General features: G+C 38.4%; 1 protein-coding gene across 2 annotated transcripts in view; it reads right to left on the reverse strand.

Moving 5' to 3' along the window:
- PCSK5 (proprotein convertase subtilisin/kexin type 5) overlaps window positions 1-19,753 on the reverse strand; it is a 260,397-nt gene that overhangs the window by 104,310 nt on the left and 136,334 nt on the right. For both annotated transcript variants that reach the window (XM_086770052.1, XM_086770051.1), the window contains exon 10: window positions 7,325-7,428. In XM_086770052.1, coding sequence (XP_086626178.1) covers window positions 7,325-7,428 — 104 coding nt within the window. The remainder of the gene's footprint in view (window positions 1-7,324; window positions 7,429-19,753) is intronic.

The raw sequence follows: 19,753 nt of genomic DNA on the forward strand, positions 1-19,753 counted from the left end.
TCTTTTCCACCCAGCAGCTCTGCAGCCATTCTTCCCCACGGGGTTGTTGTGACCCAAGCACAGGACTCAGCACTTAGCCTTGTATCTCATACAATTGACCTTGGCCCATCAATCCAGCCTGTTCAGATCCCTCTGTAGAGCCTTCCTACCCTCAAGCAGATCAACACTCCTGCCCAACTTGGTATCATCTGCGAATTCACTGAGAGTGCACTCGATCCCCTCATCCAGATCACTGACAAAGATATTAAATAGAACTGGGCCCGATATGGATATGTTCTCTAGGGACACGGACACTGCTTGTGACTGGTCACCAACTGCCTTTAACTCCATTCACCACAAGTCCTTGGGCTCAGACACTTAGCCAGTTTTTTACATAGTGAACAGTACACCCATACAAGCCATGAGCAGCTGGTTTCTCCAGGAGAATGCTGTGGGAAACAGTGTCAAAGGCTTTACTAAAGTCTAGGTAAACTTTCTGTCACCCTCACAGAAGGAGACCTGGTTAGTCAAGCAGGACCTGACATTCATAAACCCACGCTGACTGGGCGTGGGTTTATGAATCACCTGGTTGTCCTGTAGTTGCCATGTGATGGCACTCAAGATGATCTGCTCCATAACTTTCCCTCAGTATCGAGGTAAAACTGACAGGCCTGTAGTTCCCTGGATCCTCCTTATGGCCCTTCTTGTAGACAGGCATCACATTTGCTAACCTCCAGTCAACTGGGACCTCCCTGGGTAGCCAGGACTGCTGATAATTGAAAGTGGCTTGGTGAGCACTTTGACCAGCCCCCTCAGTACCCTTGGGTGGATCCCATCCGGCCCATAGACTTGAGTGCCTCTAAGTGGTATAGCTGGTCGCTAACCATTTCCCCTCAGATTATGATGGCTTCATTCTGCTCCCCTTCCCTGTATGCCAGCTCAGGGGGCTGGGTACCCTCAGAACAATTGCTCCTAAAGCCTAAGGCAAGGAAAATATTAAGTCCCTCAGCCTTTTCCTCAGCCTTTGTCACTATCTTTCCCCCCACATCCAATAAAGGATGGAGATTCTTCTTACCTCTCTTTTTGTTGTTAATGTATTTACAAAAACATTTTTAATTGTCTTTTACTGCAGTAGCCAAATTAAGTTCTAGTGGGCTTTGGCTCTTCTAATTTTCTTCCTGTATAACCTCACAACATCTTTGTAGTCCTTCTGAGTTGCTTGCCCCTTCTTCCAAAGGTCGTAAACTGTTTTGTTTTTTTTTTTTCCTGAGTTCCAGCCAAAGTTCTCTATTCAGCCAGGCCAGTCTTCTTCCCTGCTGGCTTGTCTTTTGGCACATAGCAATGGCCTGCTCCTGCACATTTAAGATTTGCTTCTTGAAGAATGTCCAGCCTTCCTGGACTCCTTTGCCCTTCAGAACTGATTCTGTCAACAAGGCCCTTAAAAAGGCCTTGACAGAATTCTACAAGAATCAAAAACTTTAGCATTTTATAATCACTGTGCCTAAGACAGCCTTCAATCATCATATCACTCACAAGTCCTTCTCTGTTTGTAAACAACAGGACCAGCAAGGCACCTTCCCTAGTTGGCTCACTCACCACACATTCCAGGAACCTCCTAGGCTGTTTCCTTTCTGCAGTATTGTATTTCCAGCAGGTATCTGGTAAACTGAAGCCTCCATGAGAGACTTCTCTCAGCTGCTTATAGAGTATTTCATCTGTCTCTTCATCCTTGTTGGGTTGTCTATAACAGACTCCCACCACAATCTCTGCCTTGTTGACCTTTCATCTGATTCTTACCCTTACACACTCAACCCCTTCATCACCATCATCAAGCTCTAGACAGCCAAAATACTTTCTAATATACAGGGCTACCCCGCCACCTCTCCTTCCTTGACTATGCCTTCTGAAGAGTTTATAGTCATCCATTGCAGCACTCCAGGTGTATGAGTCATCCCGCTATGTTTCTATGATTGCAACTTTATCATAGTTTTCCAGCTGCACAATGGCTTCCAACTCCTCCTGTTTGTTGCCCGTGCTGTGTGCACTGGTCTAGATGCACTTCACTTGGGTTATTAATCCTGCCACCCTTTTGCGGGGAGGAGCCCTAATTCCTATGTAACTGTTCTCAGATGCTTCCATGGTTTCTAACACATCAAGGACCCTTGTGTCTTTGCTGCAACGCGGATCTCCGTTCCCTAGCTCCACTGAGATGGCTAGGGTGCTCTGCACATTAGTACAAGGACATTTAAAATGTGCTCTAGTGTACTCAGCACATTGTGGAGCAGACTGGAGGACCTCACTAGCACACTGTCCCTCAGACACTAGCATGCCACCCCCAGCCTGGTTTTATCCCTTTCCCACTTCAGATTGGTTTTAAAGCTCTTTCAATGAGCCCTGCTACCTTCTGCACAAAGGCCCTTTTCCCCCTTTGAGACAGGTGTACCCCATCTGTTGCTAGCAGGCCTGGTGTCATGTAGACCAACCTACAATCAAAAAACCTCCAAATTTTGCCAGTGACACTAGTCTTGGAGTCGGTTATTGATCTGCTGGGTCTTCCTGTTTCTTCCCACATCATTCCTTGCAATTGGAAGGGTAGAGAACATTGCTTGTGCTCCTGATCCCTTAACCAGTTGTCCCAACACCCCGAAGTCTTCTTTGATTTGTCCTTGGACTTCTTATTGCAACTTCTTCACTGCCTACATGAAAAACCTTAGCTAGTAAGGTTCTGGTTTGTGTGGCTTACATTTGGAAAGGCTATGTTATATGCTTGTTTCTTGATAAAAGTAATTCCGACAACATTAAAATATGAAGCTTAGTGTCTGGCAAATAGAACTCCAGATGTTAGGTTATTCTGATGATGTTATCACTACAGCAGTGGTTTAGAGAGCGACACGACTGAGCTGGAGCCTTTTTCAAGGACTAATGCATTTGGACACAAAATCTGCGTTAGGAGTATTCCCTGGGTGGTGCAGACCTGCAGAAATAGCTCTGTGTCATGGCTTGGCAATGAAGCCATGGGCCTGCTGAGAAGAACAGGTGGTCAGAGGACACGGCGCTAGGAGTATTCCTCTGCCTTGAGCCAACAAAGCCCTGAGAGAGCGAGAGAAACAAGTCACATGTGAGCTTGCATTTACCCATGTTCATCAACAAGTTGAATAAGAAACTTAACAGCATTCTAAGTTGTCTGCTTGAAAATATCAGCTTAATCTTTCAAGAACAAAAAAAAACATTAGGAAAAACATTAGTATAGCTTGCAGAGGATATAGTCTTCCTCACTCCTACAAAGACTAATGCAACTTCATGTGTTTGGTGCCAGATTGACAATTACCCAAACCAGAAATATTACAACAGACAAACTCAAAGCCCATGTTTCGCTTACTCCGTGCACTGTGTCCATGGGCATTAGGGGTGGGTAGGAGTTGATGTTGGCTGCTAATGGTGTGTGAAAATACCAGCTAGCATCTGTAAGGTTGGAAGGTCTTTTGACAGATGAACAGCTTTGATAGGTTGACATAACTGTTCACAAATACTTGCTATTTTTCAAAAGTCTTATGCCAGCTTCTAACAATGATTTTAAAGTAGAATTTTAAACTTATTGAAAATATGCAGCACAGTTTTTATGAATAGTTTGTCTTCTCTGAAACATACTCATTGTTGTCTAGATTTTCTTGCTGGTGTCTGAATTTGTGCCTGGTCACTGGTCACCTTACGGCAATTTAAATCTGGCCAATCTAGGTCTTCTACCTAGGAGCACTGATAGGCTTGTCTCTTTCTCACTTACTATGGCTAACCTAAAGGGATGCAATGTAACTCTGGTATTCTGTAACTCCCTGGCAAATGAGATGCCTCTCAGTTTCTGTAGAAAGAATGCCTCCACTAGGCGTAGGAATAGCCTGAAAATAAAAAAAAAAAGTGGCTAGAATTTTGATTTCCTTTTATATTTCAGTAGCATTTTATTTCATTCTTCTGAAGAGTTTTTGTCGACATTTTAGAGTCAGTAGAGTGAAGGATGTTCTCTTAAAATCTCCCTGCAAATTAATAGTATTCCTTCAGTGAGAATGGTGTTTCCCCAGAGACAGTATTTGGAGCTTCACTCACAGATAAAGAATTGTTCAGATGATTCAATCATTGTTCTTAAAACTGCAGTTTCATTCTGTATTTTTCAATTTAGAGACAAGTCAGCATTAACGCAGCATTCCCTCTTTATGAATGCAGTTGCATGCTCTGTTGCTGACCAAGCAACTGAGAGAAAAAGGAGCTTTTGCATACCAATCTGCCATAGCAAAACCAGATCAAGTTTTGATATCTTCGCAAAAACAGAGGTTTTCTAGTATTTTTCCATATAATCAGTTAATTTACTGCTTTAACTATAAAAACTCCTTCTGATTTTGAAGCAAAATTGAACATAGCATTTCTCTTTACCTAGTGACAAACTATACGTGTAACTAACTAAACAGATAATATCCCAAAATGAGTTTTCAAGTCTTTCTTTTTGAGACTACCAGGTAATAAGTTCCTGAGGAAAGATACATGCTGGCTGACAACAAAACAATAATTAAAAAATTACCAAGAAAACATTATTGCCCATTCCTGAGTTGATTCTGTTGACATGCATTTAAAGAATGTTGTTTACTTGCCAGAAGATTAAACAAATAATGGGTATTGCTTTAGCGAATCACTAGCTGGCTCAAGTGCTTTTCATGAATTAATCTTTCTTTTTATGAATGTAAGGCAGAAAAAAAAAAAGAGATCTTGCAACCAGCAATGACATCTGTGAGCTCCTTCTGTGTGCTCTGCCATGGCAAAACGCTGCTAGGGATTACAGCGAGGGGCAGGGTTGCCATGCAGCCCCGCAGACCAGCCCCCGAAAAGGCATGCTGACCCACTTTCAACTACCAACTCTTGCTAACCCTTTGCTGAGTGAGGGATCCTTCCCAGTTTTTGTTGTTTTCACCCTTTCAGTTCTCATTTCTGAAGGAACAAGCCTGTCTCTCTGTTTCTCCTCATTTTTTCCTTTCTTCCCCAGTATGCATGGAAGAAAGGCAGATTGTTTCTTGTGACTGCCATTGCTCTAGTTAATTAAGAAAAAAAAAAAATCTTCCACTCCTTCTTCTGTTAAGAACGTGCCATGGAAGAAATATGGATCTTGCCGTCAACAAAATTATGATACAATTCCTTAAGGAACTCAATCTGATCAGAGTAATTCATCTATGAAAAACCATACTTTAATTGTTACTCTTGGCAACAGTGAAGGATAATAGTGTAATATTATACTAAATATTGCCACGTGCAATAGTAAAAAACTGTTGTGGCCTTGCCAGCAGCGGTGTGCAAACCACCTTTTGAATTCAGGTTTGGATGTTGTGATTTAATCTAAATCTTTTCCTTCTCCTTCTTCCAAAACCAACAGAGGTTTAAAGAGAACTGCATTTTTATTGGAACCATTTGCTCAGCCTAAGTTGCCAAAACAATGTAGTTAAAAGTAGTGCTTTTATTTGGGTTAAGGTTGACTCCTGAGCGCCACAGAGGTCGAAGAACTTAGTTTGTCTTCCTCTTTTTCAGTTCCACCATGGAGTCTACAGCTAAGCTCTGTCAGCTCACCTTGTATTTCCTGAAACCCACTCCCCTAGTTGAGCTTATCTGTGTTTGTGATTTTGCACGAGTGGAGGAGAAACCTTTTTTTCAGCCCTTTTGCTCACTGTTTGTCTGCTGCAACACATAGAAAAGTGCATGGCTCCAAGGATTCAGAGCGAGCAGGCTCCAGTGGTGCAGCGGTGCAAGTCCTGCTGCCAATGCTGCTACTGCTGGTGTGTTAGTGTGATCTCTCCTTTGATAATGAGTGACAGCTGCTGCGAAATGCCTCACAGGGTGCTTCCCTCTCTCAGGCAACGAGTGGAAAAACATAAAAATATAGAAATTTGGAAGTGAGTTACAGAAAAGAAAAACCTGCTCGGCTTTATGCTACTTGAAAAGCATTCTTTGAATTTCAGATAGCTCCAACAAAATGATAACATAGTCACAATCCCCTGCCAAAACTTTTTAAATCCAGGGAAATGTTTTGCAATAACAAATACTGTAATGCTATTGCAATTAAGGAAGTATTTCTCACTATGTACGTGTTTTTTTTGTGCGTGGGCATGCGCTTGTAAACGGGACAAAACCAGGCCCTTGAATGTCAGAACCTTCATGTGATAAGGGGGTTTGAGTCAAATACTCCTTTCTAAATCTGCCCTCTGTAGTTAGAGCCTGGTTTGGGTCAAAAAAAAAAAAAAGGTTTTTTTTTTTGTTTGGTTTCCATTGCATTGCAGCAGAAATGTCATAGGTCAGAATGATATATTAAAGATGCTCTAAGGTAGCAGCACCTTGATCTGAAAAAGATTAAGGGTAGGCTTCAGTTTTAAAGTGAAACCAGTGTAAAGATTTGATGGTTCTTGTATATTATATTACTGTCTCAGAAGATTCTAGCACAAAAGAGTTCAAATCTCATCTTAAGAGAAGTCTTGCAGTCTTGAGTAGAATTCTTATGAAAAAAGAATCAGAAAAAAGTCATTATAGGTTTTTTTTTAGATGCAATCCAAACTGAAAGCATTCAGAATTTAGTGAATTGGAATCAGAAGCCAATTTGTGTTGAAATACAACATTGCATGGATTCAAGGTCCAGTTTTAATCCATCCTGAAAACATGTATCTTATTTAGTGGCACAAATGTATACCTCTGCTTGCATTACAAAAGAGAAAAAAAGGATAAAGATGTAGTTTTGATAGAAAAATACAAGACTGTACAAAATTTTAGAAACCTACATGACAGTTGACTGAATAGTATGATTTCTGTCCCATTAGAAGTCCTGACAGCTCAAGATTTTATTTTATTCTAAATCTGACAGAAATTTTAAATATAAATAAAGTAGAGTGAATCATGTAAAATGGCAATTTGAAAATACCGTTTTGTCATTTTTTATTGAAATAATCACCAATTCTGAATGAAAACATAGTCTGAATCCAGAAACTGCTGTATCTTCAACTCTAGACTATTTTACCAGAATACTAGCTATACAAGGAAAAATTAAAACCCACCGATTTGCTCAAGTTTTCTACCAGCAGTACATGAAATAGGACTGAAAGGGACTAAGAAGATCTAGCCACTGCATTTTGCAGCTGCTGTTTTGGGGTTTAGTCATTCTAAGTGATTTTCCTTATAAAAGAGAAAACTGACCCCTTCAGTTTGAGTCTGAAAGGTCTCAAAACTATGCATAATATAGGGTCAAACAAACTACTTGAGATTATTTCTTCTTCAAAAATATCAAGTAAGTTTGCCTCCGATGGCAAGGGAAAAAGGAAACTCTTACCTTTATAACCAGCTGCATTGGTTTTCCAGTCGTTAGCGTTCAGATGTCCTGCACGTGAAGTCCTGACAATAATATGCTGTATGTCTCTCCAGGTCAGAAATGGACTAAGAAAAAGACAAAAGAAAGCCAAAAGTCACAGATCAGACATATTTTACCAGAATGCAGGGATACAAAGTCACATAAGCTAAAAAATATCCAAACCAAGACAACCCTCATCTTCTCTGCTTTTCTTTCAAAAGAATGTGTCTTAATTTTACAGAATTACTACATGAAATTATTTATACAGCTGGGAGGTTTGCAGACTATAATGATATAGGATAATATTCTATTATACAAAACTTAAGGGAAGATGAAGGAGTACATTTCACACAGACGTAGTTTGCATGACCACCAGGTACTGTATGTTATCTACCTTGACCAGTGCAAAGGAAAAAAAAAGCAAAATGTTGGCTCACTGAAAAGCTCTACTAAATCTTATTAACTGCATGCTCCAGTCAGCAATTCGTTTAGACTTTCAGCTCCTATTGAAGATATTTCAAGTGCCTCTGCTGGTGTTCCTTTGTCTATTACACCCAGTCTTGGAATTCACTGAGGGTCTACGTGTATTCTTCAGGAAGACCAAGCAGCCAGCACTGAGTCTGAACAGTTACAAAGCAAGAGCCTTTTTGCACAGATGTGTATTCCTTTAAGGGATTCCTAATAACCTGTCCACCAGGAAGGTTAAAGAAGTCATTTGCATCCTCACTATGACATTAATATCCATGTATCTTGTAGGACTAGAACAAATCTTTAGGGAGTATAGTTTTCTTGTTTCTCTTAAATGCACCCCGAGGAGAATTTATTTTCTTAGAATAAGATATAAAGGTGCATGGCCATCATTGCAGTATTTTTGCTTTCTCCTTCCAGTTTCTCAGTTTTTCTATAATCTGCAAGAAGTTTTCCATTTAAAAAATGCAGTTTAGTAGAGAGAATAATAAGCTAGGCCACTAAATAATGAAGAGGAAAAAAAAGTATTGCAGTGCAGAACACCAGTCACTCAATATCATTCTTAAAGTATCATTATCTGCCCCTATTGCACTTGCTAGAACAACTCCACTCAGTTGTAATGATGAAGATAGACCAGAAGGAAGTTGATCAGATGCAGCACTGGCTGCCCAATGGCAGTGGGACAATGGAGTGAGTGAGACATTACCATAACATGGCGTGACTGCACTCTTAAACTGAAACATAGTCAAGTTAGTAGAAATTTCAATGAGAAATTTCTTTGGGAAATAGATGCAGGATAACAGCAAACATGCAGAATTATCTTGTTCCTTAAGTCCCCCTGCCACTGGAAGACAGAAAACGCTCACTCATCTCTCTGTTTGATGTACACAAATGAATGTTGTGTGGATTGCCATCCCGCACATATTGTTTTACATCTTTCAGAACTTGTTTTGTCAAAAGAATGTCTTTTTGGAAACACTTGAGTAATCAGTGCTTTATGGTGCTTAAGTATGGAAGCAGAATCTTGCTTATCCTGTAAGCTGAAATCAAGCTGTTAGGAAGCAATCTGTGAATACATGTGATAATCTATTAAAAAATGAGCACTTCATTTTTTATTCAAGATGCATCAATTTAAGTTTTTAGGTGACAAATTTCAGCTTCCACAAGCTGCAGCTTTAGGAGAAGATAGAAGTTATTGCAAACCTGCAGTCAATTTGCTCATAGAAAAACTTGCTCCTAGCCTGTTGTCTCTGTGCAGATAAACATATATTCTTGGGTGTTAACCAATGCAAGTTCACCTGTGCTGGTGGAATTGCTGAAAACGAAAACCAATGTCAGAACCATGGTCCATAATTCAGTACAGGAGAGAAAAACTTGGGACATATAAGACATTCACTCACATATAACTTATTTTTACATGTTTTACTATGCAATAGCCTTATAATCCATATGCTTGAAAATAAGTAGGAGTTTCCTAAAAATGTCAGAGTTCTTTAATGCAACAAGATTGTAAGAAATAATGCAAAGAGAGGGACAAAAACATTTAACTATACAGATTTTTCTCATTTCCTTTGCAGTAACATGATTCTAAGTCCATCTTTTCCTTTACAGAGTATTTTCCTGTAGGTGTGTGGGCCATGGGTATGCTTATATAACCTAGCACCTTTCTACCTAGAGCTGAGATACTACAGGAAGTGGCATGTATTCTTCTACAGTCAACACAGAAAGTCCTGTCTATACTCATTGTTGAACCAGGAAGAGGAGACGGAATAATATGAAGAAGGAATTTTTACTTTAATCTTGTATTAATTGTAGCCAGAATTTTTTGTAATTTCTTTGAAGCTGTATCAATCCATGGATATTTAATTCCTCTCTGTCTTCATGTACAAGATATAAGGGTATTCCCATGTTCAAATTATTCTAGTATTTTTAAGGAGAGATGATGCCTTCTGTTCCTGAGTATTTATTAAAGCATTATTAATATGCCCATAGATACATTTTTTTTTCTTAAAGTGGAATTTCTCACAGTAGACAGTTGGACTAGAATGACAATAATTGTTTATCCAGCTGAGCTGGTAAAAATGACTGGGAAAAAAAAAAAAGAAAAAAAAAGTCATGGAATGTAAGGAGCATTAAGAGTTTGTAAGATAGGGTATGCTTGGACAGTCACGTAACATGCTTCAAGAAAAAAAATCAATATGATTTTATACTAGCTCAGGAATTTCACTGGGAGCCTGTGTAAAGTCTTAGAAAAACATGTTTCAGGCCTTCAGGAAGACCTCCAGGAATCCCAAGAGCTACATTCTTTATAATCTGGAATCCAAGCAATCTGTTATTCTATAAAGCAAGCTGTCCATGCTACTGGTGAAAAATAAGGCACTAAAATACTTCTCTCAGCTTCTAAAGGAGAGATTCAAGATATGGCATGCTCAACCGATTATTTAAAGACGAATTTAAAGGGCAACAAAAAAAGCTTCTATAGGTATGTTGGGGATAATAGGAAGACCAGGAAAAATGTGGGCCCTCTCCAGAAGTAAACAGGAGACCTGGTTATCTGGGGCATGGAGAAAGCTAAGGTACTCAATGACTTTTTTGCCTCGCTCTTCACTGGCAAGGCCTCTAGCCACATTGCAGAAGAGACAAGGCCTTTAGCCAAGTCAAAGAAGGCAAAGGGAGGGACTGGGAGAATGAAGAACCGCTCACTGTAGGAGAACAGAAGGTTCAAGACTGTCTAAGGAACCCAAAGGTGCACAAGGCATTGGCTGGATGGCCAACCGCATCCTGGGCTGCATCAAAAGAACTGTGGCCAGCAGGTCGAGAGAGGTGATTCTGCCCCTCTGTTCCACTCTCATGAGACCCCACCTGGAGTATTGCATCCAGCTCTGGATGCCTCAACATAAGAAAGATGTGGACCAGTTGGAGAGGGTCCAGAGAAGGGCCATGAAGATGATCAGAGGGCTGCAGCACCTCTCCTATGAGGACAGGCTGAGAGAGGTGGGGTTCTTCAGCCTGAAGACAAGGCTCTGGGGAGACCTTATAGCAGTCTTTCAGTACTTAAAGATGGCTTACAAGAAAGACAGGGAGAAACTTTTTAGTAGGGTCTGTTGTGATAGAACAAGGGGTAATGGTTTTAAACTAGAAAAAGGTAGATTTAGACTATATATCAGGAAGAACTTTTTTACACTGAGGTGGTGGAACACTGGAACAGGTTGCCCAGAGAGGTGGTGGATGCCCCATCCCTGGAAACATTAAGGCCAGGCTGGATGGAGCTCTGAGCAACCTGATGTAGTTGAAGATGTCCTTGCTCCTTGCAGGGGAGTCGGACTAGATGAACTTCAATGGTCCCTTCCAAGCCAAACTATTCTAGGATTCTATGAATTATGGCTCTAATGGTGGATCTAACTATTCCTAGATAAAGGATCTAAAGAGGCAGTATTCTTCACTTGATAATATTAAAATCTCATAAATTGGACTTAAGTTACTCAGTCAGCAAATGAAATTATGTTTCAGAATCATGGTTTACTTTTAAAACAATAATCATGGCATATCTTGAAAACTGAGCCATTCACTGTTCTAAATACCAGCCTTATCAAATAATAAAAGATCTTGTAAGAATTTCTAGGGCAGAAAACCTTGATCAAAGGTCTGACTTCCAGGACATGACATGGTATATAGATAAATCAATCTGTTTCTTATGCAACCGTCAAATCTGCTTGCTTACTGTATAATTAATAAGATTTTTATGTTTTGTTCTCAAGGAACACCAGTTTGGGCATATTTATATCTAAGAGATTTAACAGTATAAGAACAATATGCAAAGCAATTTCTGTTGCCTACTATAGGACTTTCACTATACTAAGAATTGAGCTATTGCCAGATTGAAATTTTCTCTCCACAGTAGACACCTCATTTGAAATAAAATAGGTCTGCAATTGTATGTCCATAATTTTTTTTTTCAGAAACTTTAACAAAAAAAAAAAATTAAAAAATTTAAAAAAGAGAAAGAGAAAGAAACTGGAATGATGTCAAAATAGCAGTTCATTTGGAGAAAGAAGAGGGATTTTTTTGTTTTGTTTTGTTTTGTTTTGTTTTTTATACAAGATAGTCTAGCAGCCAATTTCAAAGCATCTGGAAAAATCACAGAATTGGCCAAATATTTGTAAAACATGTCAAAATTGGATCCTAAGTGAATAAACAGTTGTTTGCTAGCCATGTGGGCCCCAGATCCAGACAAGATGTCACTGATGTTAATTGATTTACCACTTGATTAATCTCAGAAGAATTAATGGCTAAACATCTTGAAATGAACAAACGCATTAACAAGAACAGTACTAACTCTGGTTGATAATGGATTGATTTCAAAAAATGGGCAATTTCCTTCCAGAATTTTTTTTTTTCAATGTCTCATCTGAAATTGCCTTGGGATTATGCATACCAGACAATACTCGAAATCAAACCAGAATAAGCAGAAGTGAGAACAATTACACACAAAAATGCTTGTACAGCAGACAAAAAATAATTAATGTGTTGTCCTTAACCAATAGTTATACTCCAAGGTATAGCCCTTTTCTTTCAGGCTTTTCAAAATGTTTATGAAACAAGGTAAATGAGAAAAAAAATTAACTAGGACAAAGAAATTATATTACAGTAACATTCATTTGAGATTTAACTGTATTTTTAAACAGCCTGCTTAGAAATAGTGGATCATAAGTTTTGGCCAAATCTCATCTTTCATTCCACAAGTAATCTCCCCATTGACAATTGGGCTAATCCTGGAAATAGTAAAGAATTCAGGCCCTATCCTTTTACATAATGACACTGTGCCAAAAATAACTGTTCAGAATAAATAACTGGTGCAAGACAGAGAAAGAGCAAAAATATCACTCAATGCAATAAACAAACAGGGTGAAAGTTTTGGGTTTTTGTGTTTGTTTGTTTGTTTGGTTGGTTGTTTTTTTTTAAAGCAAAATGATATGGTTAGCAATGTCAATAATGATTGCTACATTATCTCCATAACCAGCAATCTGGATGTGACAAAGGTGGCCTATCTGAAAAAATATTTCTTGACAAAATAGTAGAGTCTCATGAGAGTTGCTGGAAGAATAAGATAAATATTTCCACAAAGAATCAAGAAAAAACATAATATGACAGGGTGCATTAAGAAGAGGATCACCATTCAATTTCGAAATATCAAATAACCTTCTCTGGCAATATTGGCTATGAGAAGATACACATGGATAATTATTGCTATAAAAAGGAGTCTCTGTGCCCTAGACATCTTGCAGAGCAGTAGGAGATAATTTTCATCACCAATTTCTGCATAACGTCACCCGAAAGGGCTTTATGATGAATTTAAAAACAAAACAAGAAATAGTTGCCTGTTTTATTCACACATTCCATTCACTTACAAATCAGCTGAATTGTCCCATGAAATCTACAGTCACACTACCTGTCCTAATGACTTAAATATACAGCCCCATAGACAGGAATGTTAGCTATGTTAACAGGAGACATTCTTCTTTTCCAGGTCACATAAAGACTCAGTGCAAAGATGCCTGTTGCAGAACAGAACTTAAAGAGATGAGACATGAAGACAGCTTCTAATTGTTCTGCTTATCCTGTGCTTAGGTGTCTAAGTGGTGTAGACCATAACAATTTAATTCCTGAAAAGAAGATCACAAAAAAATGGACCCCAGTGATGCATACACACTGACATACAAAACACATTTTTGACACATCTGACACTCTTACAGGTTCTAATTGTCATATCCGCTGCAAATAATCCTGTTAACTTCCTGCTAAAAAAGTAAAGAATATTATGTTCTTGCTGATCAGCATGTAGCTCTTTCCCTGCAAATGTAACTTAAATTTCTGCCTTAGTGGTATTTTCATTTTCTCACCTGGTAAGCCACTCTTCGTTCAACTAGTGTATAAAACAAAACCATTTGAGTTACTTCAGAATTAGCCCTCAGTTCCCTTTTTGCTCACTCTTCTTTTCTGGTTTTCAGACCGCTTGTCAGAAATTCGCCATTTCTCCTGCTAATTTTTGATTCACATTTTACCCAATGAGATTCCTTTGGAAGAAACTCAAGCCTGACTAAAGATGACTATCCCTTAAAAAAATTAATGGCAACTGAAAATACTGTAAGTCAAAGGTCAGTTATTAGTAGTGTTAATTGCATATGCAACAGACTTCTGTCTAGAGAGATGTGTAATTAATTAAATTTTGGGAAAATATCTTTCTAGTATCAAAATTGCTGTCAGTAGCCTTTTATACTAATTATGATATTCCTCCTTTTTCCATTAATAGCTTAATTTAGGTACTGGACAAAGAAGAGTAATGATACATCTGGAAACAAACTGCTGACTAAAACTCATTAACAACACATAATTTAAACCAACTAATTATGAAGCATCCTGATATTTGCTGAGTTTCACTGTGGAAAGACACACTGGATCTGTCCATTTCAACAGCCACCAAGTAACTTTGGTAGGCTACAGTGTTTTGAGCATCTTTTCAAGGCAATAGCACTTGAAATCCACCTTTTGGATTATCTTCATGTTGTTTTTTAGGATAGAACACAGCCAAGTTGTGATATCGCATGACAGATACATTCCTTTAGATGAGTAGCAGGATAAGCAGCCATACCTCCACCAGCAATGGTGTTCTGGTGTGTACCTGTGTCTAATGTGCAGTGCACACAGCAGCGGCAGATTGCAGAGCCTACAGAGCATCATATTTTTCCCATAGAAAATAATAAATGGCCCAACTGCAGGTTGATAATGATGACTTTCTGAGCAGAAATCCCTGGAGAGGTAAGTATCTGAATCACATCTTTTATTGTGTCTTCTCATAGGAAGAACAAAATGGGCCCACCCAAGAGACAGTGTGCACAGTCTGCTGAGGGACAACAGCCTGGAAGTAACAGCAACAAAAATCTTAACTCAGTTGCCAGTTTTAGAACCAGCTGACTGTGACCAGTGACTGTGCATGATGAGAAGCCTTACATTAACTTAGGTTAATGCAGGCAGTTATGATTAGCATGACACCCAGGCTGTTGATTTGACCTATCTGACAAGTCTAATGACACTGACCACTTTTAATGCAGTTGAGCTACAACACTGTGGTGCAACGAACCTCAAGAAAGACTGCAGGGAGACTGCAATCCAGCGAACCTGCTCCTCTTCCACCTCCATCATTTTCTTCTCGTGGCAAGAACACAGCCAGGGAAAAGCAGATGGGCTCCCTGCTCTCAAGGTGAACAGCCAGCGGCACCCTTAAGAACAACTTCAGAGACAACGCTAAGTAGCTTCTAAAAGCTGAGGCTGGGGAACACTTGGAGAACCAAGAAACTACAGGGGATAAAGCTGCCAAACTCTTAAAACTCTCAACTGAGCACATGCCAACTGAGATTTCTGAAGCTTATGAAAGTAAAAGGCATTGCCCTGGCACCAGAACAATGGCTATCCACTTGTTCTATTTCTAGCTGTTGCTCCAAAGCGCAGACATATTACAACTCAAAGACAAAGTTAAAAATGATCACAGTCAAACATTTTTTTTTAAACCTAGACTCAGTTTAAGAAATGTCTGGATGGAATTTTCTTAAAACCTTTCTAAAGCAAGTTACATGGAAAATTTCAGACTGAACGATTTTTCTTTGGCAGTTACACATAACTGAAAACAGGACCTTAAAATGGGAAACACTAGGCAACATGAATTCAGGAAAGTACTTCCAAGTCAATCTCAGTATAATAACTGAAATTGCATAAGTGGCGCAGGTGGTTAAAGCTCAAGAGAAACACAGGTTCTAAGTTAAGCATTTATTTATGTTTACATTTTTCAAATACTTCACCATTAAGAGCACTATTTTTAAATGACTCCAAAGATTCAAAGACTCACAGAAAGATTTCTGACTCACACACTCTAGTGTTCCCCTTCCAATCGACAGTCAATTAACAGAGCAAAGACCTAGCTAAAGATGATGGACTTAAATGATAACCTCTCCTTCTCTTAGACTGGAAGCCTACATATAGAGGCCACTTGACTGCACTTCCACAGTTCACCTCAACTGCCTCATCACCTTTAGCCTCTAGCTCTATTTATGAAAAAGCAAACATCTCATGACTTTGACAACACAGAAATATGTTCTTTGTATTCAAAACTGCCCCTTGTCAGATAATATTTTGCTTTTCTCCTTTCTGTAAGAAAATCAACCAATATGGGAATTATTGCAAGTATCTGATCAGTTTTCAGAAATGCAGGGTGTCTTCCTCTGACACTCCTGACCCTTTGCAATATGAACTCCATTTTCCTCTCATCTCAGTGATTGCACTCAGTTATGCTGCCTTTTAGAAGAACATGGTGCACTGTCACTTTTCTGAATGGATTGTCAGTATCAGAAGTCACGGAAATGCTTTATCTCTTCCCAGCACTGCCTTGTTCTAGGGTTGGTTTCATGTAACCAAAGACAAATGAAGTATACAGCTCATGTGAAGAGATTCATGGAAGAAAACAGACTCCCTCCAAGGCTATACCACACAGTATAACATAGCAGATTAATATTTCAATTTCAGGTGCTACTTCTTACTCATGTAACTGCAGTTTATATACCATGGGTTGGAAAATATGCATTGGCTTACAGATAGTTGTGCATGCAGTTCACCTGGGGGTGTATAATGTATTCTGTCAGCAACATAAGATTTTTTTTTTTACTTTGGCTTCTTCAAAGGAACATGGCACAATGCCCACTGGAACAAATGTGGGCATACTGTCTCTCCTGACTCTGATTAACCCAAATCCCAAATGCAAACCTTTCATCGATAAAAAAGTATTTTTTTATATCAACAGCAGATGGTACTATGCAATGCAATGTTTATTTTTAGTAAGAAGACTGCTGCCTCTGCTGACTAAATTGATTATACCCTATACCCATAATCGCTAGTTGACAATTAGCAAAATTCAACATTATGTAATGACTCAGAAGTACAAAACACAAGCAAGCATTTATTCATAGAGCCTGAACAGGATATGAGCTACACTGGTAACCACCAGATAAAACAATTAAGTATCTGAATACCATAAGAAAACCACAGAATATGAAGATTAAGAGACGTCTGTCTTTGTGTGACAGTTGCTGTATATCTATATTTCTGCATTACACCCTCGGGGATTCCAAACAGTCTGAAACTCAGTTACACTTCTTTGACTTCTGAAGGAAAACACCCACTTAAATACTTGGGATAGTAAGCAGACCACCACCCCAAGACAATTGGTTGCCAAGATTTCAGGAGTAGGTCCCAATTGGAAAAAACAACTAAGTGAAGGGTTCAAATCAGCAGGCAGGTAAGAGATTCTCCATCATCTATTTGCCAATCCTACCATATGGGGCTTATCAAAGAAACAAAGTGGCAGATTGAAGTGGAAATCTGCCTTGCTCATTTTCCAGTGGTTTAATGTACCCTTGCGTGTGAGTTGAAGCAACCTGCTGGCTGTTCTAACTCATATCCAGGCCAGACTAGTGCTCTGTTCACCTCCTGATGTCTCCCAGGAACAGAACTTGGCTACTGGGGAAAATCAACCTCATAACCTCAAAACCCTTCCATGGTATAATTTGTTGTGTTTTCCAGCACAAAGTGGAATGAAACTATACAAATTATTATGGACAAATTCAAGATGTGTTCAGGACTAAGTGCTCCAATTTTTAAGCAGCTAGCTGTACAAAGACCATAATTAGCCTTGCAAAACCCCTTTCCAACTAGTCTTTTTTAAAAATCTCACATAAACACTATGGCTATTGACACAGGCACTAATATGGAATATATGTAAATGCAAACTCTAGTTGAATGCAAACTAGTTCCAGTAAGCCCTTACACTAATCCACAATATCATGTGTCCTTCAACTGCCAAATACCTTAAAAGTATTGGAGAAAATCCTTAAGATGGCTTGAAAACTTCTTTTTGCACACTTTAATTCCTAGCACTTAGCCTTAGCTAGGATCATCTAAATTGGCAGGCATCACAGGTGAAAAATACAACCTGAATTTTCAAATCAGATAAATAAATAAGAATTACCATTCAGAAGCTACTTAAAATAATCTGAATAGATTTCATACATACAAATCTCAGATATTAAAATTGAATATATTATGATACGATCTCCTTGTAATATTAAAGGCCTTACTTCATAATCTATAACTTCACTAGCCCAAAGGCTTCTCCAAACCTAGGACTGGATTAATTTATGAGAAAAAACATCATGGGAAACTTGGAAATAGTTCTCTCCCTAGTTTCCTTTTTTTTTTTTCTTTTTTATTTCTTTTATTGATAGTGGCTGTGTTCAGAAAATCGGTCGTAAGTAGACATAGGAGAGAAAAGTCAGCAAACTGAGTACAAATGAGGAAACCTACATTTATATTAGTAATATAATTCATTTGGATACATTCAAATACACAGGCTAAGATTTGGAAATAAGTAAGAAACCTCCATAAACTGAAACTGCATAGAAGCTGAAAGGAGGCAAAATCAATAAATTCTCACCTTGCATCTCTTGTTAGCACTATGCAAAAGAGTACTACAAATACAAAAAATACTAAGATCTTTAGTCACTGGCCATTTTGTCTCCATCACCACATGTGAAGCTTTAATATAGTCTTGTCCTTGTTTGTATCATAGTAACTATTTATTTGGAAAGAAAAAAATACTAGTCCATAGTCAGTAACATGAATTTCCCATTGATACAGTCACCAAAGCTCACTGAGAAAAAAGGTCACATAAAGTGTAAGCTTCTCAGTGTGTTTTAAGATGTCAAAATCAGCAACAGCTTGGTTGTAGGTATTGTGTGCTGTAACTCTTTGAAACTTTCAGTTACAACAATCATTTGTTACAAAACACACATAAAATATCATATAAAACACAAACCATAAATTACAAGCACCCTCTGTTAATTAAGAAATAATTAGAAAAACTTTCAGCATAATGAAATTTATGCATGTGCAATTTTATCTGTATGTGCAGATTGTTTAGAATGAAATCAAGGATTTTAAAACTGAGATTAAGATGAGTTTTTTTTTTAAATAGCATTATATTAACTTTTCAATATACCTTTTTTTTTCCAATGACAGCTTTAAGAAAATCTAATTATAATAAGTGCTGCACTACTTAAGATTATGTCAGTTCTTCAATTACTAACTCTTATTCTCCTGACTATAACTCAACAGCTAAAATGTATTCTGTGTTGAATATTGGCCCATGGTTTCTTCAAAAAAGCAACATTAAAGATGGAAACATAATTATGCTACTATGAATTACATACAATTTGAAATTACTATTGTGTGAAAATTTTTTACACCCTTCAAAGGAGCTTCCTGCCCCTAGAGAAAACTGATTTTCTTCAGAACTTAATAGGATCAACCTCCTAGGACTTAGAAGCATTTGATTTCAAGCAGGACTTGCGGTAGAACATTCCACCTTAGACCTGCAAATATTACGCAACACAGTGCAAAATAATGCAAAAGGCTTTGAAATCTCCAGTATTTCTGCTGCTCCATAATGTACATTAAAGATATATAGTAGACACAAAGAACAAAATCCTGCAGTTGAGAAAATACTTGTAAGACAGAAACCTTTCTGAGCTAAAGGTAAAAGGACTACGGAGCTACACTATCCATGGTTTTTACAGCTAAGGAACTTCACCCATTAGAAAAAATAGACTTGTATCAGCATGCAGAAGTTGAGAATTTTTATTTTTCATACTATATTAATTTCTGCTTATGGTAGCCTAACACTGTCCCAAACCTTTCTTCAAAGTTCGAGAATGGATACCACTAAGAGGAGCCTGATGAATGCAAGAGGTGACCTACAGCAGCCTGCAGAGTACAGTAGATCTGGGCAGCACTGTGGGGTTACTGTAAAATATTGTGAGGATCCTCTATAAAATTTAGTGG

Source organism: Chlamydotis macqueenii, chromosome Z (genome assembly GCF_036417535.1).
Source record: "Chlamydotis macqueenii isolate bChlMac1 chromosome Z, bChlMac1.mat, whole genome shotgun sequence".
NCBI classification, from domain to species: domain Eukaryota; kingdom Metazoa; phylum Chordata; class Aves; order Otidiformes; family Otididae; genus Chlamydotis; species Chlamydotis macqueenii.